We start from the raw sequence: 24,918 nt of genomic DNA, 5'->3' as shown, positions 1-24,918 counted from the left end.
AGTTTCACTGCCTGTCAATCATCTATCCATCCATAAAGTCCAGATAGAAAAAGAACATACGAATATGTACACTGACTACACTAGTCACAAACAAAGACTCATCGAAAGTCATCAAAAGATAAGAAATTGAAAACAAACAGAAGGTTTGTTGTGTTTGGAAACTGGTTAAGCCCTACCCTGCTTGTTCCGGCGGAAGAGTTCCTCCGTTTGGGCGTTCTTGAAGGCGCTACAGGCGACGAGATAGACGCAGATGAGGATCACCACAGCCACAATGAGGATGACATTGACCCTCCTCCATTCTTTCCTCAGGTTTCCCAAAAGTCCAGCCCTGCAGGAATTGCAGTTGTAGCACAAGAGGTTTTGGTCATTGTTCCATATCAAGCAGTCCGGGTCAGCTCCTGGGTTCACTGGGTTTATCCACAGTGTTGGATTCACATAGTTGTATCCACACATTGTTGGAGGTTCACAACATCCTGACTGTAAAACCAACAACAAAAAATTAGCATAGTCCTGCAACAATATTTAATGTTAGTGAGAAACACTAGAAAATCAAACTACATAATGTATCCACACATTGTTGGTGGTTTACGATATCTTGACTGTATATCCAACAAGCATAGTCTCTCAACAATTGATAATATCAGTGAGAAACACCAAAGAAACCAAACTACAGTAAAAAAATACCCTTGTCATCGGGAGTGCAATGCCAGTTGGGTTCAAGGGTCAGTTTAAAACGGGGTCTAAGTGTTTTTAGTATAAAATAGTATTCCAAGGGGCGTATTTGTGAAGAACCCTAGAAACAAAAACAGCACCAAATTTTGTCAATGTGTGAGTCTAATACGCTGGCAACCACAAGATGTTCCTTTTAATCTTCTCCAATGATTCCATCAATAGAAAGTTACAAAATGTGTCCCTGATTATGCTATTTTGTTTACTTTAATTAAGTCTACCATCCAAGATTTCTTATAATAATTCACAGAAAGAAGGTATCATGGTGAGTGGATCCCAGCTAATTCATGGACCATATTGAAAGGTTGATATGGGGGCAGTGTGAGCTAAAGTTATAGACACAATTGATGGGTCCTACTTTTGGAAATAATTTTATTCATTACCTTTTACTTTATTTATTATCGTTAGATAAATTTAATTTTGAGATTTGTGTTTCGAGATATGTGTAATAAATAGACACAAATCTCAAAATTTAAACTCGTTTAATGATAAGAATTAAGGCGGCAAACATTACCACCACTTGAAGATGGTGAGAAAAAATACACTCATATAAATTTCAGGAAATCTCTGGCTTTTAAACTTCTAGTGATCTTGTTCTGTCATGTTCTAGTAGCTTTAGATTGTGACATTTGGGAAAGTATAGGATTAAGGAACTAAGGAACAGTTTGGATGCATCTTTAGATAATGTCATTTTTTTATGCTAAAACAAAAACCAATTAGTGGCGTTTGGGCTTGTTTGAGACAGCTTTCATAAGAAGTACTTTTACTCATAAACACTTATGATACAAGTATTTTTATTATAACTAGCAAATCTTTTACTAAAAATAAATTCTTCCTGAAAATCTCTAGTAGGTACTTCCTAAAACACATGACAAATTCTCTATAATGCACTTCTACGACCCTAAAAAGCGCTTTTAAGTTTTTTAGTTCAACATAGTCATAAATGCTTTTGATTGCTAGAAAATACATTTAGGGTAATGTTCAGGAGTCCAAATTTCTAAACCAAATGATGTAGATGTTGATAATTGAATTATTACTTAAATATTTATTAACGTGTTTATTCTTTTTATTGGTGACACATCATTTAGTTTTCAAATTTGATTTAAAATTTGATCTCTCTAACATTTTCCGCACTTTTAACTCCTAACTGGTTCTTTAATTGTCATAAAGACTTGTATTTCAAGGATTTGGATACGGACCGTTGATCAATAATCGTATGGCCATAATTTTTTTTTTTTAATATTTTTCACGTAAAACGAGATTGTTTTACTTTTAAAAATATAAAAAGTATTTACTTTTGACCGCACCATTTTTTATTAACGGTCCGTATGCGTTGATCCTAGGATCCCGCGAGGATCGAATTCCGTATTTCAAGCTATTCAACCAAAAGATTAAGTAAAAAATGCCATCTTTCTGAAAAAAATGAACCAAAAAAGGAGAATCTTTTAAGAAACTGAGAGATAGAAACTAGCCTGAAGGGGAGAGATGTGGGCAAAGAGGAACTGATCAGCTGACATGTACTGTTGTGTAAGCTTAGGGCAAGTATCAGACTCAGCCAAACAAGTCCTTATTTTCTGCCAAGTCGAAGAGTCAGTAACATAGTCCCTCAGCCACTTGGAAAACCCTTCAAGCCGATACTCCCTGTAAGCCCTGCCGGGCACGGCGTAGCTGCCGTCCGGCCTCGTGACGGTGAAGGCGAAGATGAGCAGGACAAGGAGCAGGATTATGAGGGCGGCCATGCAGAAAAGGTAGAGAGCCAAAAGACCCTGTTTGTTGAAATAGGCGCCAATGAAGCCGGCGAGGCAGACGAGGAGCATGAGGGCGCCGAGGATGAAGACCGGCCATCGGAACGAGCGGATGCACTCGTTGTCCGGCTTGGAGGCCAGCCAGATGCCGGAAGACATTATTGGGATGGCGCAGAGGAGGGCTATGAAGTTAAGAGTTGCGGTTATCCTGTTGCTCACTCCCATGGTGCGGGACAGGACTACTCTGGAGGAGGAAGAGAAAGGGTGACCGTGGGGGAGGGGATTGGATTGGATTGTGGGATGGGATAGTAGGTGGAAAAGGGTTTTGTGTTGGTTTCTTTACTTCTTGTTCTGTTTTTGGTGTGAATTGTGTTGGTTCGGATTGGGTTTTATATGCTTTGGGATTTGGAGGGTTTGTGTTGGGGACTTATTTTTCTGTGTGCAATGGGAGGAGTATAAGTAAGTAGGGTTGTGATCTTGGTTAAGCTTTACACCTAAAGGAGTTTTATATCTGGCTTAGAGAAAGAGGAATTACAAAACAAAATCACTACCACAACTCGACTCAAAAAGGGGATACCAAAGTGATCGACTTACGAGAGAGACATATGAAATAGAGATGCTAAGATGATAATGTTTGAAATGAATCATGCGTTACCATATGAAAAGAAAAGAAAAATGCGTTGCAATGCATGATATGTCTGTTGGTCTCTGTTCAGGTAAGAAATATACGCACTTTGAACACATAATCTTCCTACATGAATGAGATGACTCATGTTACCTCAACCTATAATGGGTTGTCCCAACCTTTTTCCTTTTAAGAATAGTGCCAAATTGAGCAGCAAGTCAAAATGAAGCATGTTGTGCAAATTCACAACTAAAAATAAATGTTTAATTAGAATTATTGCAACGTAGTTGGCAAATTAGAAAATTGAATGCCCCTTCGTTGAAGTTGATCATCTGTTGGGAGCTTATTGAAAAAAAAAATCCTCCAAACTAGAATATAGTGGCAAAGTATAATAAAACGACACCAAATAATGTAAGCCAAACTTTTAACAGGAAATCGACGACGAACAATTCAATAGCCATCATAAAACAAAAAAAAAAACTTCAAATGCAAGCTTCCCAAACTAATATGTCATTTTCCTCATCCTCTCTAGAATACATCTTTAAAATCTCTTTGGCTAACTTTGGAGAAGTAGAAGAAAAAAAATAAAAGGAACAACTCATTTTCCTATTCGAGTAATGTCTAAGACCTTAATGTGAGATAGAGAAGGAGCAAGCGCAGTAGCACCAATGACATTCACAATACGCGTATCCAACCACTTATCAATCGAAGAGAAGTATTAGAACCATTCCGAATCACCCCTAAAGCAAGATATAAATAATGGATTTAATACCATGCCATATAGAAGATAGAGTAGAAATGACCATGTAACTGAAATTGCTCTCGAAAATAAACGCTCTAGGATGGCATTAGTATTTAGAAAACAAAGATCACGTAATAGGTCATCTCAATCTCTAATGTTAATTGTTTCGCTATCCAAACTTTAAACTTATCGTTTATTAGTTTTTAAACTTATGTTTCAAGTAATCAAGAAATAAAAAGAGAAACATTATTCTCAGAATAAACTCGCTTTAGGTAATTATTCATGAAAATAACTTGAAGTTTGCTTGATGATGAAATAATTAATAAATTTGATTAAATGAGTAGGACGACTTATCATGAACATTTGAATACATCTTTCGCCATGATACGTATCCATCTAAGAATTTCTAAAGTGTCCAACTTTACTCCATGCCGTTGAAATTACAAGAGAAAAGTGAAACCACGATTCTCGGCTATCCGCAAAGCAAAAGCGCAATTAGCGCGATTTCAAACACGCCCCAACCGCACTCCATTAAAGACGACAGAGCTCCCGGGCATGGAAAAGAGAGAGAGGCACCTAGTCCGATTCTTTTTGTGTGAATTTTGAGATTTTTCAATTATATTTGTTCATCTTACTTTTTACGATCAATTTTCGTCAGATATTGTTTATACTTAATTTAAAATAAAAAATTACAATAATTTATATCCACACAATGTACGATGAACGAATATAATTTTAAGAATTTTGTAATCTCCACCAAAAAAATTGTCCAGGTCCTCACTCCATGGTAATACAACATGCTTGTGACCTAGGCTCAAGCCTCCACGTTGCATATATTTGATTGGTCCTTGGAAATATCACATCCCAACTCACAATTACCAAGGTTATTTTGAGGAGAAAATTTTTCAACGTATTCAACACATGAGATGATACACTTCATGTCAGTGAAGAGAAATTTTATTTTCAAGTGTTCCTTCACTTGCATAATGTCATGTGACGTATCACTTCCGTGTCTGAGCACACTGAAAATCTCTCCATTTTGAGGAATAATGCATAAGTCCTCCTAAGATCACTCGACACTAAGCGGATATATTTGGCGTTCTTGCTAATAATATAATTTTATACAAGAAATTAAACAAGTTATTTTATGATTAGTATGGAATGTTACGATGTTTGTGTATCAGTGTCATGTTAGTCATTTTAATCCATGCAGTTGTGTTGGCCCTAGAAACTACAAAGCCTACGTGGCGCGCAGGCCGAGTAATCTATAAGCTAACTACGTCATTCGATGATTGCGGGGCGTGCCAACTTGTCGGCCGAGCTCGGCCGGGGAGTAAATTTTGTTGATGTTGCGTTGGGTGCGCGGCTGACTTCTGCGTCTTGCGATTGCGGCCGAGAAAGGAACACGTCTCGGCCTCTTGGGCTCTCGAACCTGAAGACAAGGTTACTATTCTTACGAAGTTCAATATCAAATTCGGCTTTCAATGTGCCGAACGTAATAGAGTGTAACACCTCACTTCGCCGAGAAGGCTGATGAGATGACCTCGACCAATAAGGGTTCAGAAACCCTTCTCGACCGAGACTTGGATAGGTAATCAACCGTTCTTGCCGCAGTGCTGTTGATGCCAACGGAAGATACTGCGAGACCGATTGATTCTACGGTGACAGAGCTATCTGTGCCGACTTAAGATATCACCGGTTGCTTCCACAGTGCTGTTGATGCCAACGGAAGATGTGTCAGCGAAAAAGGAAAAAGAAAAATCACAAGTTGTGAGAATTTGCGCAGGGCAATTTTGTATTGATTTGCAGAGGGCCCTCTCGGTGCACAGCTTCCCCTTATTTATAGCACTGGACCTTGAGTCCGAGTTAAAATCCTACTCGGACTAGGTTTCCCTCTCCGGATCAACATCACCTCGACCAGTCCTACCTCCACTAGGACTACGAATCTAGTCCTTAACCGAGCCGGATTCGCTTTCTGGATTACTGATCCCGTCGAGACTCCCTATTGTACTAGGACTCGACTTGCGTTCTGATTTAACCGACCTGGGCTTGGAAGCCCATTAGCTGATCGATCCATGGCCCTTTCGCCGCACGACCTTCCGGGCCGAGAATGACCCTACCCTCGGCCCAAACTATTATCTTGGGCCCAAACAAGTTGTGATCAGAATTTTCATGGTACAAAAAATAAATCAATAGAGATTGTTTAGTTATCTATATTATGATTAAGTAATTAGTAGTTTCAAATAATTGTTAATTTGTTTAGTATAGAAATATAAGTGAACGGTTTGAAATTTAATTATTTATTATAAAAATGATGTAGAATATGACATTATACTGTGTAAATTCGTTAATTAGACAAGAAAGTGCAAGTTTCAAGCACTAAGGAGAGAAACTCAATACTAGAGCAGCTCTAACATGAATCGAATTGATGTGAATTTAAGTGGAAATCATACAAAAAATCTTATGTTTTTATAAGAATTGTTACACATGACGTGTCCAGGTGTCGGTATCCAAATTATTCTAGCCTCAAATTATTGTTCCAATTAGACCATGTTTGGCAACAAGTACAAACTAAATCCTCATACAGCAATCATCTGTTTGGTAAAACGACCATTTGAGTTTCCCGCGTCTTATTAACCTTTCAAAACCCCTTTGATTCCAAAAACCCCCAAAACCCAACAGATAGTTGCAGAGCCGGAGCGGGTGAAATGGAGCAATGGGTCCCACTCTTCGACATCTTCTTGACCTCCCCGACTCCCGAATCCGAAGCTTCTGCGTGGCTAAACCAATCTTTCAGCGCCTCATCGTCATCGGCGACCCCAATTACCACCGGCTCCTTCCTATCGTTGCTGATGAAACCTCTGGACTCGATCGTCGCCGACGATTCTCTTCCCTCGTCTTCGGCTTGGCCTCCAAGCACAAACAGGTGAAGGGTCGAAACCCAATTTTTATTTTTCGATAATTTTTATGTGGTTTGGTGACTGATTCTGAGGTTTGGTGAATAGGGTGATGTTTATACAGACTCTGCCGAACATGGTTCAGTCGCGGATTCTTTCGTTTCTGGGTTTGGAGCGTCAGAGGTTTTGCGGTCGGGACTTGGCGAGGCTGGCGAGGACTGTGTTGGATGGAAGTCAGCAGCTTGATTTTTGGGTTCAGAGGGCTGCACGCAATCTGCTCGATGGAATGTCCGATTCAAGTTATGAGTGGATTAGTGGCTTGAGTTTGGAATTCGAGGAGGATGAATTTGAATCCTTGCCGGGTTGTCTTAAGGATTCCGGGGCTTTTGGTGAGTTGGTTCTACCTTGGCTTCCTGTATCGCCTGAGGAATTGAATTCGAGGACAGTAACTGGTAATTCTGAAAACAATGATGAGTCGTCGAGTCAAGTTGAAGAGGATGAAGATGTGGATATGAATGATGTTTTGGAGGAAATGAATATTGATGATCCAATTAGTGTTCATCTTGAGCCTGAAATTCAAAAGATGGCAGTTAGTTTGAAAGCACAGGTTGCGGATTTTCAATCAACTTCTAAAACCGTAGGCTTAGCGAATGAAATTCGCAAACTTTGCTTAGACAAAAGAGGAGATTCTTTGACGATTTTGGATCAGATTGAACCATGGTTAGCTGATGACGAGACTGCTTCAATTCTACTTTCTCATCTAACAAGCGGAAGTGAAGAAGAGCTTGCTTGGGCAAGCCAGGTTCTGTGCTCGGTCATCCTTCCCAAATTGTTGGTACTCGAGGAACCAGCTTCTCGAGTGCTAGTGACTGCAACAGTAGAGTACTGCAAACTCCATCAAAGAGCCTGTGAATATGCACTCTTATTTCCACTGATTCTTCGACGGGATGGCATCAATAATCCCATATGTGATGTGATCACGAGGATCATCAAGGAAAGTTTGCACCTGGCTCATGCTTCTTCTTTCTGTCAGAAGCTCCTGTGCGGAGAAAAAGATGAGAGGAGAGTCATCTGTCTCCCTTGCCACCGATATCTGATAACCGATAAAATGGTATGGACAGAATCATTGTTTACCCTGCTCCAAAGCATTTTGAATCATAATGTTCATTTAACACAGAGTTCAGTTGATCATATTGTTTACCAGGCTCAGCAATTGGCCGAAATATTTTCGAATTCTCTGAAATTTGGGAACTTTTTGTTATGCTTAGTCAACAAATGTTCTCCGTTCTTGAAGCCTCACAAGCTTACATTGACTGAAGTAGTCGAGCAAAACAAAACCTTTTTAGCCAGATCAATATTAGGAAAATTGGCTGGATTGTAGCTTTTGTTAATTGTAAATCTTTGTCTGTGCTTTTTGCTGTGAGCCTCTGTCAGTCTCGGCGAATGTGCATTTTGAACATCCTTCAGATCTTATTTCAAACCTGTTTTTGATTAATTAGCTAAGAGAGAGCCTTTTTAATTACTGGTCTTCATTCACTGAAGTTATCTAAGCTGCTCGTTTAAGATTTTTAATTAATGGGGTATATTATCAACCAAAAAAGCTTCATTCGGCCATCTCTTCGAGCATCTGGTAGACACTTGCCAATTTCTGCCAACATATGTCTACAACTAATATTATTTATAGAGGCTTGTTGAGGATTGATGCATGATGCTGTGAAGCAATGTTGAACATTGGCAAGGCTTGTCAACTAAGGTATTTCATCGAGTACATAGTGCGCACAATAGAGTCACACACAAGAATCGAGAAAATGAAGACATATATGGCATAAGAAAATAAAAGAAATAGGAGGAGGAGGTTGTAATTTAGTTTGCTTTCTCTATTTATAAAGACCAAATTCAACACAAATAGATATATGGGGGGTTTGTGAAGATGTTAGGGTAAGGGCTACCAATAACCCCACGTTGACTCTACCAATGGTTAGAAAACATTGACACATTATAAAAAGTTAGTTAAGCTTAGAGCAATTTAAAATTTCTAGTGGTAAATTGAAATAAATCTGCAAGTTCAAGAGGCATTGCTAAAGCACATGCGAGACCATAGTGACGAAAAGTAATAATACTTAAGCACCTTGTTGCAGATTCGATCTTCATCTCTTCTAACATTTAACAATTTAACCCATTAAACTATCGTTTATATAAAAAAAAAAGGCATTGCTAAAGCTTCCCGATTTATTTATTAAGAAAATCAGTAATCATCTATACAAGGTTCTATAATTTGAATTAATTGTCAATTAATTGATTAATCATCCTCCTCATCAATCATTCTTGACATTTGCTTACCATCTAATTTTATACTCCGCAAAATATAAGAAAGTTTCCCGCTGCCGCGGACGGCGCCAAAGCGCGCACGAATAACGCCATCCTGCGACCGTACTCTAACCACTTGACCGTTGGGAGCTGCATTGCTCCTCATGCTCCGCCGCCGCACCCAATTCCTTCCCCACAGCTGCCGCCTTCCGATGGGCGCGGAATGCACCGTTTAACGATCCACTGGCAGATGCATACCTATATTGCATTTCCACGCGCGTTGGAGGTCACGCGCGGACGTCTGCGCGTAGGATTTAGTTACCTTCTCCTCTCTCAACACACATTCGACACCTGCGAGAGATTTCCACACTGCGCACCTTTGCTTCGGAGGATAGTTTCGTACTTTTAGCATCACCTCCTCCATCTCCAAAAACTCAAATGAAACTTTTTCCCTCTCACAGCAAACCGAATACGACGGTCGCAATTGCTAACTTGCGCCGACCGCCGGGGTCACTCTACGCGCACTCAGGACCGCGGCCTCTCCAATGAGGCTACGATCGCCTACGGTTCTCGGGCTGTTTTTTCTTCTCCTCTCTTTTCGCTACTGTTCCCACCGAGTCCGCCGAGTCGACTCAGTCGAACTCGGTGACCGTGGCCGATGCGAAGACCAATGCCGGGTCGAAGAACTGGTCTCGCCTTGGGGAAGAGGACAGCTTCGCCGACATGATTGATCGAGCTCTGGAACGGGAGTTCTCCGAGAACGAGCAGACCCACCCAAGGTTCTTTCAGTTCCCAAGCTTTTCATTTCCTCGTTTTGGTATTTTTTTAAACGGCTCTCAAGTTTCAGTTCCTCGTTTTTGCATGCATTGTTAATACCGTCTGTTTGGTAGTATGAAAAATGTAAAATTTAATTTAATTCGGATGGAAATTTCGGAGCAATTAATGGCAGTTGATATTAATTTGGTGTAAATTGGTGTGTCTTGTTTTGCAGCAGAGGATGCCAGCGGCTGTAATAATAGCGTTGCCGAACAGCAGGTAGGCACTCACTCACATGCTCTGACATTTTGGGTTTCAAAGTTGTGTGTGGTGTTTAGATGATCGAGCTCGCGGGTAGAACTTGCCCCTAAAAACCGGCATTGCTAAAAACCGGCTTGTAATTTGATGTAATTGATCAGTACTGTACAACCAGAAGCTGATTTATGAACGTTTGAAACCGGCATTGCTAAAACCGGCTTGTGATAATCGCTTTAAAGTTAATACCTTTGACAAGCTTTAGAGTGAGCTAACGAAAAAGGAAGATGCTTTAGATTGATCGACGAAAGAAATGTGTATGCTGGATGTTATGTTTATAGTCTTATCACTCCAAAATTTCTCGTATTGAAATATTGTAAAATTGTCTTGCATAATCGTTGGCCCGAGATTGAGAGCTGTAACTGTTTGTCCATTAGGCAGTTCTGGAAACCGTTGCAAGAGTCAAGTCCAAGAAAAATGACAGCAAGGAGGAGAAGTATTACTTCTATCTTGTGATTGGAGATCAAATATGTAAACTTCAGTTTGTGGAAGTTGTAATTGGATATAGGAATACTTGAAGTGAGTTTGCTGACATCTTTGTGAGCCTTATTTTAGGTCATTTCAGTTTCATGATGTTTTCCATAATGAGAATGGAGAAGAAGATATGCCTACATTAATAGATCGAAAGGTATTTCTTTATCCGTCGTTGGAAAATTTTGTTTAGTTCACGTTGCATTTATCTATTGTAACGTAGATAGGTAACAGATATAGATTTTAGAATGGATAAAAGTGCATTATTGTAATGTTCTTAACAATTGGTGATGATGCTCGCATACTGCTGCATTGGAAAATATATACATTGTCTTGCGGTTGAAGTTGATACTTTTTGGTATGCTCAAATTTCTTTTATCAGGACAATATCTTTATTATGTCCAATCGCAAGTCAAAATATCCTGTGCTGCAATTGGACTTGAGATTAGCTAACTTTTTTATTATTATTACCCTTTCATTTATGAGTGACTGAAAATTTTGGCTGACATAGCCTCTTCATATGTTCAGATTGATTTCAGACCTGGTAGTTGTCATTGTTTCTGCAACTTGTGGTGGAATTGCCTTTGCCTGTGCTGGACAACCAGTCTGTCCTCTATCGTAGCTATTTGCATTCTTTTATAATAAGTTTCTATTTGAAGACTTGTTTTTCTTTAAGATCCTCGTATTCTCGAAAAAGTGACCACTCACCATCTTATGTACAGGTTATTACTGGATATTTGCTAGCAGGATCTGTCATTGGACCTGGAGGCTTGAGTTTTGTCAGTGAAATGGTGCAAGTATGTTGTCATATGATATTTAAAGTATCTTCTATGCATTACTTCTATTTCTTTATTAAAATACATGCATGTAGGTTGAGACAGTGGCTCAGTTTGGGGTGATCTTTCTTCTTTTTGCGTTGGGTTTGGAGTTCTCAGCTGTTAAGGTAGGCATGTAAATTGAATGTTGCAGTATCCCTCCGGATTTTGTTGGTCTATTAATTTAGGCCATGATAATACTCTCTTCTTTTCAAGTTTGCAGCTTCAGGTTGTTCGAACAGTGGCTGTTCTGGGAGGTCTACTGCAAATTTTCCTATTAATGTGCTTGTGTGGAATAACAGCCTCGGTATGTTTACATTTTACTCAACTTTTTTTTCTACTTATTTAATGTGAAAAAAGTATCTAGACTGTGTTATCCAATGACAGCATATTATGATTGTTCCTACTTTCTTTCTTTCCACATAAAGCTGTGTCTTCAACGGATTTCTAATGGGAAAGCTGCATGCTATTTCCAGTTATGCGGTGGGAGGCCTTCAGAAGGGGTCTCTGTTGGTGCATTTCCTTCTATGTCTTCGACAGCAGTGGTGACTCTCTTTTCCCTGATATCTCTATATTCTCTCATCCCCTACTTACGTTTTTATTTGGGGAAAATATATGGATTCATGACCTTTTTAATTTGGTAATTCTTGCAAATGTGTTGTGGTTGTCTTCAGCTCATGTTATTCTGAAATTAGTACTTCACAATTGCATACACAGTATGCATAGAATTTATTTGTTCTCATTCTATAGGAATCTTTATATGTAATTTTTATGGAATAGTTGATAGCCTAAGGGGTGATACTGGAAAACAAGCTTGCCTACCTCTCCTTTAGTCCTATCTCATTTGTTTTTCTGTATACTTGAATCTTGGTCTTCCTGTACCAACCTCTTAGTTTTTGTATTATTTCATCCCTTTTTTTTGGTCTGCAGGTTTTGAAATTCTTGATGGAAAGAAATAGTATCAGTACCCTTCATGGTCAAGTTGTGGTCGGCTCTCTTGTACTGCAGGTATGTGATATAATTTCTCACTTTGCAGAATCTATCACTGCTAGGTTTTGCTACTTAGCAATTAGTATTTAAACAATTAAGTGAAATTCAGGCTTATGATTTCACCTTGTGTGACCTACTAGGACTGTGCTGTTGGTTTGCTATTTGCTCTGCTTCCAGTTCTGGGTGGGGCTTCCGGAATTCTTCAAGGAGTAATATCCATGACTAAATCGTAAGCAACTGTTATGCAAAGTCATCCTATCATATGAGTGCATGCAAATGTTTAGTTTATGGCTTTCACCTAAAGGATATGCAACTGGACACATGTTATCAGCACCACAGAAGGGGGAAAAGGAGAGTGGATGCAACCAGTCTTAAAAGGCTGGTTGCTGGCCTGTTATAGCATTTTATTTACTTATCAAATAAAATAGTCATAAGTGATTGTTAAACTAATTAATACAAGTGTGGTTGGGTTGGTTGTGAGCAAGGAATTTATACACACTTCTGTAGTTCCCATTACTCAGCCGTGGAAAGTTAGAAACAGCATAGTTAATCTCTTGTTCACAGGAAAATGTGAACTGGATTTTACTTTCGAGTTTCTTTTACTGCCTCGTGTCTCTTTTTACATACCAGTTCATTATCACAGGCTGGTGATTTTGATTATGTTTTTGGCCACCTTGTCCATATTAGCACGTACTTGTGTACCATTGTTCCTGAAGCTTATGATAAGCCTATCTTCTCAGGTATTGATATATCTTCAATTGAATGCACTCTGATGCTTTAATTTTAGAGAGTGTTTTTGCTGAACAATTTCTGTTTGTCTCATTTCCTATCTTTTACATCTTCCGTTTTATAGGACAGACTCATTCAAGTAAATATACATAAGTAAGAGAACGTAAGGGGATTGGGGTTACTATCTTTGTTAGTTGATACCTAACCCCATAAACGTCTTCCCCCGGGGGTCTGCAGTGCATGCTTTCATGCTTACACACGTCTATCTAATGACTGCCTGGAAGGATGGATATATAATATGCATTTTTCTTTGTCATTCCAGTGTAGTGATAAGCTGAGTATTTAAGCCTTGAACTGGGTTCCTTTGCGGCTGGAGTGATGATATCAACAACTGATCTTGGTCAGCATGCGCTGGAGCAAGTAAGATATTTTTTTATTCATTATGTACGGATAGCTGATACAGGCTTTACAAATTGTTCCCCTTGCATGCTTCATGATGGATAATTCTAGGAAATGTCCTACATAAGATCTCTACTATTATAGTAAACAATTTAACCGTGCTTGAGTTCTAAAATAATAGGATGTGAGGTCCATTTATCATGTTTTGGTACATAATGTTGAATTTTTATCGTCAGTTTGTCATAATATTTCAATTCAATATTCTAATTTTACGTTTCTGCTCTTGTTTGCGGTCCCTATCTTTCAGGTTGAACCCATTCGCAATTTCTTTGCTGCTCCTTTTCTCGCCAGCATTGGGATGTTAATACATGTTCATTTCCTTTGGAATCATGTTGATATTTTATTAGCAGCCGTTATATTGGTAATCATTGTAAAAACTGTAGTTGTTGGTAGCGTGGTCAAGGGATTTTGATACAATAACAAGACTTCCCTTCTTGTAAGATTTCAACAGACTGTTAACACAGGTTTATAGTTATTTCGTGCATTTTATTGACGGCGGGGCCTTAGTTTATCCCATATGCGTAGGTTGGGATGCCTCTTGCGCAAATCGGAGAATTTGCTTTTGTTCTTCTAAGTCGTGCCTCTAATCTTCATCTAGTTGAGGTGAGTGCTTTACCTATAAATTTCATTCCTAAGAAATTTTATAAAAGTTAACTTCCTTATAGACACCACTTAATCTCGGGATTTAACTTAAGCTTAGCGTAAAGGTGAAATTGGAACTGAAGGAAGGTTATCACTATTGCAGGGTAAATTATTACTGCTTCTAGGCACAACAGCTCTTAGTCTGGTATGTGAGACGTCTCAATTGTTAATTGCATCTCAGTTCGAGATGCATGGCCTGTTCAAATGAATATTTATTTTTGTAATCTAATGGTGCAGGTCACTACGCCATTGCTTTTCAATATAATTCCTGCTGTTGTCCATCTTGGGGTGTTGCTGCGGTGGTTCTCCCCTGATAGCTCGAGCGAGGTAATCATCTGCCCTTGAATATTTACTTGATAAATTTCACCATGCAAATATCTGTCCACTTTACATTTCTTCCGCACGAAGGAAGTGTAAATTGAATATGATTTTCTCCTCCCAGAATGGATTTAAAGGAGATGGCTTTCGCTCAGACAGCGCTAAGCGTCTTGCTATGATGCTCCACATATCTCATGATTTATGATATTAAACGAACAATGAACCAGAAAATGCAATTTACAGCCTTCACCTGGTGGGGTTAGTATTGAAGGGTGCAAAGGGGGTCGACTGACTGAAAAGTTTCTAAACTGTAAAGCTCCTCAATTGAAACTTTCCATGCATCATATGATATAGCCAGAGTGAATCGTAATGCCAATTGAGACCGGGAAAATGAGAGCACGCCCGATGGCCAGCGCGAGAAAATTCTATTCTTTGTGAAATAGTGTTCATTTTGTAATTTAAATCGATTCCTCCCCCCTTCTCCGTTGAGGTTGATAATTTTTGGTTTTGGTTTTGGTTTTGTTTTGCCATTTTTCTTGTATATTTTTCTTCCCTAGTTTAGTATCAGTGATGTTCCCAAACTCAAATGTATCATGGATTTGTTCTTATAATGATACCACAGTTTTCTTTTTCTTAATTTTGGGTTCTTGGGATTGTGTTTTCTTTCGCTAATTTGATTGGAAAATGTGTGAAAACTATATCATTTGTATTTTCCTCAACACTATGGCTGGAGACATATTCTCGTTTTAGGTAGACAAATTCTATTGATGCGTAAAAGAGTACACAACGGCTGGAGAGAGATTATCCTATCATCCATTCACCACGTGACAAGCGTTTGTTGAATGAGTTGGAGAGAGATTATCTTGTCATTAATCCACCGTGTGACAAGCGTTTGTTGAATGGAAAACATCACTAGACTGTCTTAGTTGCAAGACACAAATCTCTCCAACCTTTGAAACCTGAAAGTGAGGGTTTAAAATGTGAAATACATTCGTAAAGTCGTGACTAGTTTTGTTTCTTTAGTTAAAGGATTCATCTCTTCACTTCTGTTTTTTCTTGCTTAATTACTCCTACTCATTTGATTTGAAACCAAAACTGTAGTCATATACCATGCAGAGATCTTAAAACTTGAAACTTCCACCCTTTAAGCTGAAAAGATGGTCGTTTCTGAAAATCTCACTTATTTAACTTTGATCTCATTTAGCGAGTGACCTTTTACCATAGTGGTGGAAAGGTGTTGAGTTATTATATGATGGCATGAGTTCAAATTCCGTCGGTGGCTAATCTAATATCTAATCTAACAAAATCTATTGTTTGACTCAAAAAAACTTTGATCTCATCAATTGACAGTGTTAATTACTTAATGTACAGTACCACCGTTTTTAGAAGTCCTTAGTTCAAAATCTGAAACTTAAAACATAAAAAAAGAAGCGGTTAACCAATCCGATACTGGAATCCTAAAGTTTTAAGTTGTAAAGCAATCAATCTTGTAAATAAATTGGAGCAAAAGATGGAAAAAAACTAGAGTTTCTCGACACATCCGACCTTCACGTCGTATTAATCTTCAACCATCAACAAATGCGAATATGAAAATAGGCAGAACCACAGAGAAAGATAAAGTGTAACCTGGCTGACAATTGTTAGGAACCTCTCTTCAACTTCACTCAATGTACAGTAAAGTATCTTTTATTATTGATAAACAACCATTAAATCAAATCCTTATTCTACCAACTACTTATTTATACTAACTAATATGTAACAAACCCAACAGCTTAACCCATATCTGTTACTACCAATAGAAACGTGACACTATCAAGATGATACCAATAATTCTCGGTTTCTGATCTTTAAGTTGACGAGTACTACTAGGTAGATCAACTTTTTAAACCATATTTGTAAATCATGTGATGTAGTCACTAGTTGAAATTAAATACGTTAATCAACACTTAAATAATAATTACATCATCAACAATCACGTTATATGGTTTACAAAATATAGTTTAAATAAACAGGTCATAGCATTACCCTAAGTTGACCAGCTTATATATGAAAGCAAAAAATTAACCATTTCCCACCATCTTCCGGTTCATATATGTATGTTTATATTATATGTGGTGTGTGTGCGCGCGCGCGCGAATCCATGTATTCCTCGTGACTTGGTACAATATTAAGTAGGTGAAATTAATGACTAATCAAGAAAAAAAGTAAGTTTAAATCGTATCTTTACTATTTTTGTAATGTGTGAACGCTGCAGTAGCATATTAATCAATCTATGGATGGGAAGAAAACAAATCATGAAACGACTAAAGACAAAGAAACCAAGGCAATTTCTCCATCAGTTCACTAAAATAGTGGGTTAATCCACGTTCTACTGATAAAGATTGTTCACTAGTTTATTAAGCCAGCCTTAATTAATTTTGATTAAGAGGATGATGATCACCATCACATAATTAACATATATATATACTTTAGCTTTTCTTTATAAAACATGTATATGTATATATACACTATAGTTTTGCAAAACATATGATGATGCTTCTACAGAATTCTCTGTCTTTATTTGTCCCCTTGGTGATGTTAAGATTTTTTCCTTCGCCTTGGCTTCATACCTCATATTCTTAGGGCTCCTTTTAATAACAATTTCGTTTTCAATTTTTATTTTTATGTTAAAGTGGAGAAATACATGAAAAAAAAGGTTGGATGATGAGAGAGATGTCGATAAAATATATAAGGATAAGAACACAAAATGAAAACTAAAAACCAAAAGCTATTTTAAGTTGTTTATAAGATTTTGTTTCGGTTCATTATTCTTCTTTTCTTCCCCTCTTTCCAATATCAATCTTCTTCACCCTTATTTTATCCTATATAATTTCCTCGTATTTGAAGCACTTAAAGCGAGAACTAAAAGCTAAAAAACAATGAGGTTATCAAACGGATCCTTAGTTTATTAATCACGGGTTCAAAACAAGATTAATAAATAAACAAATTGACATAATTAGACGTGTCGTGTATATAGATATGAAAACAATGGAAAAGATAATGAGGGTTGTGTCTGATACAAGAAACAAATTCCTATCCTCCACATGATTCATGTGAACATGAAAGTGGATATGTGGGTTTTTGATGATTGTGTAAATAAGGCTCCAAACAATTTGACACCACATAGATAGGTACAGGGATTAAACAAGACAAAAGAAGTTTGTTGAAATGTCACTGTAATTTAAAAAAGATTATAAATGTGACAGATTGTATTCAACCAAGCAAGACAAAATACCTTGAGAAATATAGACATTAATACAGAAAAATCTGGATATCAAAGGACATGGTATTATCTCAGTTGTCCTATTAAGGGCCCAGTTTCCTGTATAGGCAAGTAACCAAACAAAACAAAGTTCCCCACAGAATGTCGAGGAGAAAGCTAGACTACAAACTTAAAAACTAGGTATACATATATTTATTTAAAGATTAAAACATATAGAGACATGTACGTTGATCAAGGGAGTTGACAAAATCTTCAGTGTAACCATGAATATAGCGTCTTGGGATGATATGAATATAACTCATTTGATATGTAAAGATACGGAAGAAACTTCAATGAAACCGGTGATTATATATGTTGTAGCTACGAGCTTAAGTGATGAGTGTTATGAATATTGAAAGAAGTTGAAGTTTTACCCAAAATCGATTGCCAATAGGAATGACATTACTTTTGATAAGCCATTGCAAGGATATAGTAGCTAGGTTTTCTTTTGAGCATGTGGACTAGCTTCTTTCTTCCTTATCTTTAAGAAAAAGAGAATACATACAAATATATATACGTAAGTTTTGTGGTCACACAAATTAACAAGAACCTTGTTTGTCTTTGTAATCTTTATATGGAAAATGGATTTTCTTTGTCTCTCAAAATCTATATAGATTGTGAAACATGCCAGTCAAGACAGGGAAAGAAGAACAATCCAAGACTTTGGACCCCCATCAGAAAATAATAAAACAAGAGATCAATTTGGAGAAATATTCTTATTTGGTCGAGGAATTGAAGTGCTTACTAGGCTAAAGTAAGACTTTTGAAAAATTCAAACCTTCACATAGAAGTCTTGGGGTGTTGGGAAAGCTCATTTTGGGATTAGGATTCTCTACCCTCCTTTTTTCATCCATTTCCTTCCCCTCATTTCACATTCTTTAATTTGTCTTTCTCTTTTTATAAAAAATTAATAAAAGATGTTGATGTAGCTTAATCGTAATCGTTTAAATAAGAGATGGGGAAGGGAAGAGAAAAAAAAAAGGGAGATAATCCTACTCCAAAGTTTTGTGATGTCAAAACTTTTGAGGCCATGGTTTTCCAGATTTCAGAAGTTTGCTTTCTGTTTCCTAGCATACAGTGTATATTTATTTCACATAATATTAGGGTTGAATTTCAGTTTCCTCATTAATTTATATTACATTGACTTGATTAATAGTGAAGAACCTTTTTGTGATGGAGCAGCCAGTACATTAATGGTAAGGATGAGATTACATGGAAATTGCAGAATATTGTAAGAGTCTAGTGAGACTTGTGGCACGAATACACCACCATCATGACGGTCAGTTCTAATTCTATAATTTTATTTGTGAGTTTTATCTCCATGTCACATTATAATATTATATTATGAGCTACCACGTACGATAACAGTACACTCATCTCAGCCAATTGTTCAGGATATTTATTATAAATTGTCCCAATTGACTCAAATTTATACTATTTCAGTATTCTGGTGCGGTGGTACACTAGTAGTCCCCCACCCTACCCTTGGCTAGGACAAAATAATGCATCCGTTGCTTGTCTATGCTACGTGTACAAGTAAAGCTTGCCGTTGAAAAGTATGTGGTTCCTATTTTTTGACAAAATTGGAGGGCAGATTCTCAACTGCTGTTTAACTAGCTAGTTCTCTTTTACCCTGAAAGAAAAGAACAATTATAACGTTCCGAAAACCCTAATATTTTTTCGTAGCCATGCATGTATTAATTTCTTTCTCTTTCAAAACACATTGTAAGAGCTTTAGGGCTTGTTTGGAGATTCTTCTGAAATGACTAAAAACGTTTGTAAAGAAAAAAAATTTGAGTTTCAAAAACATTTAAAGTGTTTCCTACAAGAATCACTAGTTACGTGTTTCTTACAAAAAACATTAGTTACGTACTTCTTGCATGAAGCAATAAAGTCTTTTTTCCATAATTTACTTGTCATTTTACTAAGGATTGGTTCCAAAAGCATTTTCATCAAAAACACTTTCAGCCATTTGAAAAACACTTTCAAATGAGCCTGTAGAACATTCGGCTATAATACGTATGACTCAGTGGTATGAATTTTATGCAAGACCTAATGCTTATAAAGATCATTAGATTTCTAAATGCAAAATTTAATCGTTCATTTCGTCACTCAATGGTACGTATCATGGACAAAAAATTGGGGGAACTTGCGAAAAAATGTTTTGACCTATACCATTAAGAAAATGTATTTGTTCAGTTGATATAACTTCTGTTGTGCACACTTTTTTGTCACCAATCATTTGTGCAGGTTATGTTTGTGCATCTGCTTTTGTGCATTAATATTACTATAATTACCCAGCCAAATTGGCATAAAGAAATCAAATATTGCTAATAATTAGTGGACGAGATCACTGATCACCTCTGGTAGAAAGATCAATCTTGCAATCGTTTGTTATTTAAATTTGCTCATCAATACTTAATTAGGCCCTGGATTAATCTAAACCTAGTGAAAAAACCCATAAATGGTTAAGTTACATCCAATTTAATTAAGGGGTGTGCTATCCACACATCATTTTTACTTCAAACACACCCTATTAATTTGTAGCCGTCGGATCAATTGAATTAAAAGCAAATCAAAAGACAAAAATTAACAAGGGGTGTAATATATTTTGATTGATTCATGCAATCATCCATAGAGATAAATATAGAGATAAATATAGATGTAATATACTTTGATAAATAATACGGTCTAGTGATATTCCTCTTCACTTATAAGTGAGATGTCTTAGGTTCAATTTTCGTCAAAAGCGAGTTTGAACTACATTATTGCTAGCTCATTGTGAGGCCCCCTTAATGTAGATAATATCATTTGTTCAAAACAAAAAAAAGTAAAGTGCTTTTATAAATATATTGTCATGCATGGATACATCCCCGTTTTATTCATCAAGAGAAAGGAAAAAAAAAAGGAATTAAAGAAAATAACGTTAATTAATAATCAATACATACTAATTATAAATTCAGTAAAAGTAGCCATGAATAATATATATTGTTCCTTGAGATCCTTCTTCAGCTGCCTGGGTTAACGTCAAAGTCACGTTCATTTCTGTAAATATTGTAGCCCCAGTCCATCTCCTTTTTTATGTGACACTAATTGTTCCAAGATTAAGGAGGGGACCTGCTGGGCTTGGGGATGATTTATTTTTTTGTTCTACATTAGGACTAGTTGGTGCAGCAAGCGTGAGCTCTAGATCCGGTACTACTGACGCTTTACTCGAAGATGAATTCGGTTTCATCTGGGAATCGGTCAACTCGTAAATCCAAACCGGAAGCTGCCGAGTAGTAGTACTACTGCTGTGAGGTTTTTGACTGTGATCTAAGTTTAGATTTTTCGCTGCAATGCTATGTTCAAGCAGAGGCACTGTGCTGGAATCAATGGCCATGTTATTACGAATAATATTGTCACGTTGAGTGGGAATTGGATCATCAGTTTCCATATTTATATTGTTGCTGCTTCCAAACTGTCATGACATGATTAAAACAATATTAACATAAAAATTCAATTCAGTCTGAACCAACTGAAATGATTACATCAGACAACTCCTTAATTTGTTAAAGACAGAGAGAGGAGAAGGTTTAGTTAAGTACGCACCATATCAAAGAGGCTAGAACGTCGCTTCTTTTTGGTCAGGCTTGCTTGCCTGAGAAAATACTTCTGAGCATGACTCGCAACTTGAGTAGGGGTTCTTGTGGTCACATAATTCCTAGAGATACCTCTCCAGTCACCCTTTCCTAACTTCTCGAGTCCGATTAGGAACGTCCGGTGCTCCTCTTCCGTCCATGGAACTCCTGATAACATACATGAATAATGAATATGCATGAGAGAAAATATATAGTAGGGTGCCTAAAACTCAGTTTCCCTAAGCAAACAATAAATTGGTGATTAATTTTCAGGAAATGTGAAAAGAAAACTCCTACAAACTACTCTGGTGGTGTTATGGTGGTATTCTATGCGAATCAAGCATTGCCATGAATGACATAGCCAGGCTCAATTGACTTGAAATACCACTATTCTGACATCTCAGTTACAGATAAGTTCTTCTCGGTCTTGAAACAACAGATTGGAAAACAACAATCATAAATATGATGCATGCTCAAGAACACAAGTTGAACTCGCATAATATTGAAGATTTTGTTATTTAAAAAAATTAACAAAGCAATAGTAATATATTAAGTCATTAATCTGGAACTGACCCTTCTTCCTTTCTTGGGCTCGGCATATGAGACCGTCAGAGAGATAGCCGATGGAGGCTTTATCTGATGCACAAATATTTTCATCCATGGAAAGCCTTGAAGGAGACAATGAAGAATTAGATGGGGAAGATGAAGAGGCTGACGACGTCGTCGTGGGCAAGCAATCCATGCTGAAACTTTTCTTCATGGGCATGGAAACATGATAATTAGCAGAATTATTGTTCATGTTAGATGAAGACATCATGATATGATGATCATGATCATGATGAAGTTGGACACCAAAGAGCCTAAATCCAACAAAACTAGTACTACTAGTAGTGCCTCTGAAATTTGCGCAGGTCCTAGAGTTGTGGCCTATGTTTCCACAATGTGAGCACTTTCTGCCCATCTTCAGCCGGACAATAATATTACGTGCTTCTAGCAACTTAATTCTCAAAATATATTACAGCCGACACCACCACAAATCCAACTAAATTCAGAGAGAGAGAGAGAGAGAGAGGACGAATGAGTAAGGTATTTGGTGGTATAAACGATGATGGAGGTTGAGGGGGGGGTGGGGGGTGGGGGAGGTGTTTATGAATATGTATGCACACCAAGAGAAGATGATTGGATGGACATTGTTTATTGTTTGGATATTTCCAACTTGGGTTCTAATCAAAATAAGTTAAAACTAGTTGTATTACCTCTCTTTCTCTCTCTCTTTTTATCACTTCATATATATAGAAGAGGAATATATAAATCTTATCTTACACAGGAACTTTGGTCTTCTGGAGCTTTTAGGAATATCCTACGTACAATAGCTACTATAACACTATAGCTTCTTTTTTTTCATTTTTAATTAGGCAAATAAATCATAGATATAGCTCTTATTAGCACTTTAGAAAAATCATTTCATACAAGTATGTGAAGACATAAGAGAGGAAATCCACTTTAGAGGAGTAATGCATGATGAGTTTTTTGAGGGTCGTGCTATCCACACACATTTTTTATTTCCCACATATCTTATGTAAATTTATCTCTTTTTGATATTCTTTAATTGATTTGATTCGACGGTCAAAAATTAAAAATGATGTGTGAAAATATTATGTTTCTATTTCTTTGTTAATAAGACAAAAGTAGTCGAACTTGAAATATCCAAACTATATTCATTTATATGTATTATTGTGTAAATGATTAATTTGCTACGAGTTAGGAAGATACTATAATTGGCTTAGGAAATTAACAATATCTTGGAAGTAGGTTGATGAGAAATATCACAGAAAAGGAAACCCCCTTCGAAAGTTTATATGTTGATCAGCCCATGTTGCAGTTTATTAGGAAATTAACTCATAGAGAAACAACATTCCATACAGTCAAAGAGATCGAACAGGGAAAAAACACAGAGACAATATCATTCATCCTTTCAATTCATATAATATACATTTCAGTAACTTCATAGTTAGTTCCACCAAAAATTGAGGATGTTAGGTTCTTTGTGATAAGTCAACAACTATATACATGCTTAAATGTTACGCATTAAGAGACTAATACCAATATCTTAGGGAAGAAGAAACCAAAATATCATGCCCTCTTGATTCAACCATTCAGATTATTGGACCAAAATGTTCAAAAAGATTGAACTACAAATTAATGATTTGATTATGATCACAATCACAATAATCTGATTTCAAACTCCAAAGCAATCCAAATCACCACAAATCTATATGATCAATCTAAATTTATATATCTAAATCATCTAAGCTATCAAGTCTTACCTAACTCTCTCTTTATCCTTGAATCTAAGATAAAGAACACTACAATACTACAGTTTACATTTCGTATTAGTGACACCATTTTTTTATACAATTTTTTACACATGTTTTTGTGAAGTATACTTCGTAATGTATTTCAATGATCCGAACTATTTATCTTTTAGGTCTTCCCCAAAGGTCATGTCTATCAAAATTATTCAATCTAAAATCATATGACCGTAACCGTTGGATTAAGTGTTTAGTTTCTTTATAGAACCGTATTCGTTCATTTTCTTCACTACAAATGAATGTCTTAATGGTTTTGGATTTGTCTAATTTTTTGCAAGAATGATCTATGAATGATGTTATAAAAGATAGACGATTTGAATCGTTAAACTACATTACGGAGTGTGTCCCACAAAAACGTATATAAAAAATTGCGTAAAAAAGTCATGCCATAGATCTGCCCCATTTATTTGTGTATATATAATTAATCAATAATTAGTGGCTAATGACTTTAGCTTAGGTACCATAACTGTCGATTAGAATATATAGATTAGAATCCTTAGTTTTGATTTAAGGAAATAGTATATTCCATTTCCTATATTGGTAAACTATTTCGAGTACTTCAAATCTAGTTAGGGACTCAATGAGATCATTTAGTATATACAATTTAATTAAATATTAGATAGACATATATCTCACCCCAACTACTTTTGTCTTAAGGTTATTATTCAGATTTTTAATTAAGCTAGTTGGAGAAAAATATATATTCCAATGTATGAGGAGGCGGCCAAGTTGAGAATTGTTTAGTCCTTTCTATGTCTATACCATGAAACGCTTCCAAGTTCCAATATTTATTCATACTATTTTAATATTTTTATGTATTTGGCATTGTTTGTAGAAAGGAATCTTCCCTCTTATGAAACAAGAGGATAATGGTCATTGGGGAAGTTTTCTAATCTAGTTTTTACACAACTTTTGACACATTTTTATGTGGTGCATTTCGTAATATATTTCAAAGATCTGAACCGTTTATCTTTTAGATATTCCTTCAAAGATTGTGTCTGCAAAAAATCACTCAAATATGAAACATATGACCGTTGGTTTAAGAATTTAGGGTTTTTTTGTAAAACTGTATAATTCATTCATCC

The 24,918-nt window shown here is 36.7% G+C and overlaps 3 protein-coding genes and 1 pseudogene across 4 annotated transcripts; 2 read left to right on the top strand and 2 right to left on the bottom strand.

The window, feature by feature from the left end:
- Positions 1 to 8: 8 nt before the first annotated feature.
- LOC126611936 (tetraspanin-2-like) lies at positions 9 to 3,165 on the bottom strand. The gene is made up of 2 exons (XM_050280245.1): positions 2,198 to 3,165; positions 9 to 473 (listed from the first exon to the last, which is right to left on the bottom strand). The coding sequence occupies exons 1-2, from the start codon at positions 2,697 to 2,699 to the stop codon at positions 166 to 168; spliced, it is 810 nt and encodes a 269-aa protein (XP_050136202.1). The 5' UTR covers positions 2,700 to 3,165; the 3' UTR covers positions 9 to 165.
- Positions 3,166 to 6,454: 3,289 nt separating this feature from the next.
- LOC126586345 (uncharacterized) lies at positions 6,455 to 8,257 on the top strand. Of its 2 annotated transcripts, none has more exons than XM_050251178.1 (2): positions 6,455 to 6,767; positions 6,863 to 8,257. In XM_050251178.1, the coding sequence occupies exons 1-2, from the start codon at positions 6,558 to 6,560 to the stop codon at positions 8,117 to 8,119; spliced, it is 1,467 nt and encodes a 488-aa protein (XP_050107135.1). In that variant the 5' UTR covers positions 6,455 to 6,557; the 3' UTR covers positions 8,120 to 8,257. The 2 variants fall into 2 exon arrangements, with proteins under 2 accessions (XP_050107135.1, XP_050107127.1); XM_050251170.1 differs by having other exon boundaries at positions 6,847 to 8,257.
- Positions 8,258 to 9,536: 1,279 nt separating this feature from the next.
- On the top strand, positions 9,537 to 15,177 carry LOC126588257 (K(+) efflux antiporter 4-like; annotated as a pseudogene).
- A 5,490-nt stretch (positions 15,178 to 20,667) lies between these two features.
- On the bottom strand, positions 20,668 to 22,720 carry LOC126584951 (transcription factor KUA1-like). The gene is made up of 3 exons (XM_050249331.1): positions 22,035 to 22,720; positions 21,433 to 21,629; positions 20,668 to 21,301 (listed from the first exon to the last, which is right to left on the bottom strand). Exons 1-3 carry the CDS (start codon positions 22,420 to 22,422, stop codon positions 20,921 to 20,923), a joined length of 966 nt encoding a protein of 321 aa, XP_050105288.1. The 5' UTR covers positions 22,423 to 22,720; the 3' UTR covers positions 20,668 to 20,920.
- Between the last annotated feature and the right edge of the window lie 2,198 nt (positions 22,721 to 24,918).

This window comes from Malus sylvestris, chromosome 2 (genome assembly GCF_916048215.2).
Source record: "Malus sylvestris chromosome 2, drMalSylv7.2, whole genome shotgun sequence".
NCBI lineage: Eukaryota > Viridiplantae > Streptophyta > Magnoliopsida > Rosales > Rosaceae > Malus > Malus sylvestris.
The sequence above is the reverse complement of the archived record's forward strand: the minus strand, read 5'-3'. Positions and strand labels throughout refer to the sequence as shown.